Source organism: Pteropus vampyrus, unplaced genomic scaffold (genome assembly GCF_000151845.1).
Source record: "Pteropus vampyrus isolate Shadow unplaced genomic scaffold, Pvam_2.0 Scaffold2634, whole genome shotgun sequence".
NCBI classification, from domain to species: Eukaryota; Metazoa; Chordata; class Mammalia; order Chiroptera; family Pteropodidae; genus Pteropus; species Pteropus vampyrus.
The window spans coordinates 26,732-31,885 of record NW_011891415.1 but is presented as its reverse complement, the minus strand read 5'-3'; the positions used below and the strand labels follow the sequence as shown (position 1 = coordinate 31,885).

The following is a 5,154-nucleotide window of genomic DNA, read 5'->3' as shown; positions in this document are numbered from 1 at the left end:
TCCTCCTCCTCCTCCTCCTGCTTTGGAACAAAAGCTTCCCTGCCCCCCAACATCAGCTGTGGGGCAGGAGCCCCAGTACCCAGCGACCCCCTGCCTGCCTTCACTCTCCTGGCCCCCGGAACCCTTCCAGGCCACAGGGGGAGGAAAGTGCCTGCAGGCTGGCACTGGGCTCCAGGGCCTTTGGGTCTCCTGGCCTTACTGGCGCAGGGGCTCGTGGGTGCTTCCTTCCTGGGGCTCCCCGAGAGCGGTGTAGACGATTCTGAAGACAGGCTGGACCCTGCGGTCACCCCTCCGGAGGGGGGCCACTACCTCTCCGCCTTGCAGCTCTTCAGGGCCGATGCCAGCTTCTCTTGGTGAAAGATTCCCTGGGGAAGGCTCCTCCAGGCCCCAGGGGGCCCAGGGGCCGGTCTGCATTCTTAGCTCTGAGCCCAGAGCGTGGGTGTTTAGGGGTGGCCACACGACGGGGTCGAGGCCAGAATCCCCCGCTGTACCTCCTTCCTCTTCTGCCGTGGCGGTGTGACTGCTCATGGCCTGCGCACGCCCTTCGCCAGGTGCGGTGGCCCCATGTTCGCATCGCTGGTCCATCTTCGGGATCTTGTGCTGGATTCTTCCTGACCCAATTTTGCGCTTGTGGGCAGAGACCCTTTCAGCTGCTGGAGGGAGAGTGGGCCTGGCCTGGGCCTGGCTGCCCTGCCCCTCTGCCCCACTCACGTCCTCTGCTCTCTGTGTGGACTGCCCCTGCCTTTTCATCCAACACCACCTTTGTCTCCTCATCCTGTAGTAAGAAAAGCTGCCCTGTTCTCCTGAGCCTAGTTGGCGTTGGGCTTGGGATGGCTCTTGTCCCAAGCCCAGCTCCCGTTTCCCGACTCCTCTGCGGCCTGTCTCTTCTGCTTTACCAAGGGAAGGTTTGGAGGGTTGCTACACTGTGCCCTGATGTGGCCATCTTCTCCACAGCTATAGCAGAATGAGTGGTTTTTCCGTTTTCTCGAACTTCGAGAGTTGGCCCTTGATGTACCCCCTCGCCGACGGCGGCCTCTGCCCCTCCTGCGCCGGGAACTTTGGGAAGGCTCGGAATGTAAAGTATTGCCAGGGGCAAGGAAAGGCATTGGTCTGAAACCACCGGCTCCGGCAGGTGACCTCATGCCTGCTTCCAGCAGGTCCAGCCTCTCCCTCTCAGGACCTAAAGCGGCCTCCCACTCTTCCTCCTCACGCAGGAGCTTCACCAGCGCCAAGAAACCAGGAGGCTTCCTTCGCTGTTTCATCACCTTAAGCCTGTCTCGAAGTTTGTCAGTAAGGGTGGCCCCGCTTAAGACTTGTTTCAGGCGAGCCAGGTTCACATTCTTTCGTGACACTGCATTTTTTTCTACGGCTCTCTGGAGCAGGGGCTCTAACCGTAACACAAAGTTGGAGGCTTTCTCTCCTGCCTCCTGATAGGCCTTACAAAACTTCACATGGGCGATTTTACGGCTCTCCACAGGTCCGAACACCTGCTGCAGGGCTTCCAGACACTCCTCCACAGTTATGGCGGCATTGTGGGCTCGGAGCCCGCTGACTACCTGCAGAGCAGGGCCCCGCAAGGATTCCATCAGCCGCCGCCTCTTTTCCCCCTCAGGCACCTGCCACATCTGTAGCACCTCAGTGGTGTGCTCAAGCCAGGCTTCAAAGGCCAACACCCCTGGGATAGACACAGTGTTCCCAGAAAATACTCTGAGTTCACGGTATAACATTTGTTCTAGCAGAGGCTGCACTGCTGCCCCCAGAGTCTGGGCCCAAGTCCAGAAGTCAGGTGATACGGCCATTCTGGGAGCGGGACAACTGGTGTCTGATCCGAGAACTCTGTTCATGTCTGACACTGACCGCCTCTCTTCATCTAAGAAGCGGTTCAGTCTATTAAGAAATTCATCATCTGAGTTAGGAGGTTTTATCACCACTTCCCAGGGCCCTCTCTTTCCGGGTATTTCCCTGGGGATCAAAGCATAGTCGATATCTTGGGCAAGCTCTAGGAGAAATGCTTGGGCATTCTCCTCCCTCCTAAACATCCTGCCAATGACCCTGTACTTGCCCAGGTGCCTGATAGCCTCCTCAAGAGTCTCCTCAAACTCATCTTCGCTACAGTCCTCAGGAATCCCCAGGATGAGCATGGACCTCTGGGTGTTCAGATGTTCTCCCCTGCACCAGTCCTGCAACAGGGTCAACGGCATGGCTCCAAACTCTACGGCGTCTAATTTACGGGGAACTGATCGGTGCGAGATGCACAGAAATCTGAGCCAACTCCTAGGGCGACGGCAGACTGCCCAGGTCTCCACAGCCTGTGAATACGAACGGGGCGAGAGCGAGGTTAATGCCGACCCCGCTCCCGACCCCGCTCCCGACCCCAGCCGTCCAGCTCCCCCGGCGGCGCCCCTGCGACCCAGGCCCGATCCCTGCCCTCCGCAGGCCCACAGTGGCCGATGCCCCCTCCCCGCGCCCCTTCCCCGCGCCGATCCGCGCCCGGGCTTGCGGTCCTGCTGGGGAGGACGGAGGGCGTCCGCGCGTCCAGCAGACAAGCTCACCCTTCCCGAGTCGGGTCCGTTCCTCTGGGGCGCGGTCCGTCCCGATCCGGGTCCCAGCAGGAGGGGCGCGGGGCTGCGCGCAGCGGCCGTGGGAGCGGGCGTCCGTCTCTCCCTGTCGCTGCCTCTCCCTCCTCCTCTCGCGGTCCCTCTGGCAGAGCCGCACGTGGGTCAGCGCGCAGGCGCCTGCTCGCCGCCACCGCGCTCTGCACTGCGGACTCCGCGCGGGCTCGCAGTGGCGGTGTAATATAGACCCTCCGCGTCGCCCCGGAGACCGTTGGGCTATTGGCGCGCGCCGGTCACGCGGTGGGGCTGTCACTACCGCTGCAGGCGCCCAGGGACCTCGGGTGACGTCACCTGCTCCTTTCCCCGCCCCCGAGGTGGTGCCAGCACAGGTGGGGACCTCTGAGGTCCGAGAGTCCTTGTGCCCATCGGGGACCCAGCCCTGTCCCCCGCCCCTGCCGGAATGTCCCCCTCAGGGCGCCACCGTAGCGAGGGATCCACACCCCGGGGTGCGCCCCAGAGAGCCGCTGGACAGGCTTGACGTGCACTGGCTAGTGCTGTGTTCATGGCAGGTCCGGGGAGCCTCTGGGGCTTCTCCGCTGCTCTTCCCCTCCCCCTTCCTCTCCTCACCTGGGACCGGTCTTGTCCCAAGGCTAGGCGAGGAGCACCTGGCCTAGAGGTGCACCACCTGCGATCCCATGGAGTAGATGCCACCTGCACGTATGTGCAGTCACACAAACCACACCCCGGTCTGCCCACCCCTCACTTGGGGGTTGTAGGCCACAGGCCTAGGCCACTGAGGGTGCAGGATGGGCCAAAGAGCTTTGCTGCCCTGGTACCAGGGACCAGCCACAAAGAAAATGACCCAGTGTCTGGCTGGGCCGAGGCCTTTTGCATTTTGTGTATCGCACGTCTAGTGTCTCAAGAAACTGCTTCTCCACTTGGAACCTAACCCCTTGGGCTTGCCTTTCCTTGTGGGCGATGGGCTGTGCGTTGTGCTGTATCATTTGGGTCTCAGATGGCATCAGAAGGAGGGAGAGAGGAACTGCCCTTCCCCAGTGGTCTGCGTGGTCCTGCTTGCTCTGCCAACCCCATCCTCGCCTCTTGTGGTCAGGCCTCTCCCCAGTTACACAAGCTGTCAGTTCTTGAGCACCCGGAAGTGAAACACGTGGAAATGAAACGTAGCCTTGCCCATCTAACCTTTGGGAAGTCTGTACATCCCCAGAAGCACATAAACTCCATTGTAGACTCCTGGCTTGGACTATGATGGTTGTATTGGAAGTGGTACAAAATAAACAAATTTAAAAGATAGATTAAAGTAGAATCAATAGAAGTTTGATTTAGATTGGCTAGGGTTTGGGGGTGTTAACAGAGATGATTAGCGTAACTAGTTAGTATCAGCCATTCACCTTTGCCTGACTAAATGGTATTATTCCTTATAGCAGTGCTTTGGTCCATCCAGATGGTCTACAGACCCATATCCAAATCAGACTCTGTGGAGGTGAGGATTGGCATCTCAGGCATTGCCCTGGTTGGAGGGGCCCTGCTGAGGACCCCCCACCCCCACCCGGTTGCTTTGGACTAGTAGTCGGCTAAGTTCTCAGTGCCTTCCTGCATCCTTGCAACTCAACCCAATGTGTCATTGCTGAACTCCCCAAGAGCAAGGCCTGTGCTGTCTGGGTTGCCTGCTCTTCCATGCCAAGCCCAGTGCCTGACCCAGGGAACACACTCAACCCTGAGCTGTGGCAGGAGTTAACCTTTGCAATCCTCGTTCTGCCCCCTGCAGCCTTCAGGAGCACTGAGTGCCTGCCCAGTCCCCACACTGTCCCCTTCCCCACCACGGGGATGTAGGTGTGTTAGCAGGCTGCTTGGCCACAGGAGCCCCCAGCCAGATCGCTGGGCACAGCTCGTCGCCAAGGTCCTCGTCCTCGAGTTTCTTGCCGCAGATGCCAAGGGTCCTGCTCCCTTGCCCGCCACCGTGGTGGAGCGGTGCTTGCCTAGACCCTGCCTGCACTTGGACTGTGGACTACAATTCTCCGTATAATTCCAGAGGGCTCGAGCGCCTCCGTGTGTCCTTGGGGGGCAATGGTGGCTAACAGCCTCTTTGGAGGAGTGCACCACCAAGAGTGAGACACGGCCGTGGCCGAGGGCCAGGGAAGAGCTTGAGGGCTGCAATGGTGGTGGGGGCGGCCATGGCACATGCGCTATGCGGGCCCGTCGCAGGCTTGCCGTCTTTCTTGAGCCACGGTCTGGTGACAGCCCTGCGCTTTGCCGTCGAGTGACTGTGGTGGCCCATCAGGCCAAGTTGCTATGGCGATGGCCGTACTTTGGCGCGTGCGACAGCGGAAGGAGGCTTTGCTGGAGGAGATAGCTGAGGCTGGGTGCTGGAGGTAAACTGGCGCACGGACAGTCTGCACTCTCCGCGGCCATGGCCGGCCTCCTCGTGTCCCCCGCGGGGGTGGGGAGTGGGGGAGGGGGCGACGCTCCTTCCCAATGCTCAGAACCTAACAGTCTCGGTGTTGGAGCTCCAATGGAGGGAAGGTTTGCTGTGGAGCCCACTCCTCAGATGGAAAGAAAGCGTGACCGTATAGTGGGGCAGAGA

The 5,154-nt window shown here is 60.2% G+C and overlaps 1 protein-coding gene across 1 annotated transcript; it reads right to left on the bottom strand.

Annotated features, from left to right (window-relative positions):
• Positions 1-121: 121 nt before the first annotated feature.
• On the bottom strand, positions 122-2,567 carry PNMA3 (PNMA family member 3). The gene is made up of 2 exons (XM_011386551.2): positions 2,553-2,567; positions 122-2,309 (listed from the first exon to the last, which is right to left on the bottom strand). Exon 2 carries the CDS (start codon positions 2,199-2,201, stop codon positions 810-812), a length of 1,392 nt encoding a protein of 463 aa, XP_011384853.1. The 5' UTR covers positions 2,202-2,309; positions 2,553-2,567; the 3' UTR covers positions 122-809.
• Positions 2,568-5,154: the final 2,587 nt, after the last annotated feature.

Excerpts from the sequence above, each read along its gene's own strand:
- PNMA3 (XM_011386551.2), bottom strand. The coding sequence starts at position 2,201 with ATGCCGTTGACCCTGTTGCAGGACTGGTGCAGGGGAGAACATCTGAAC.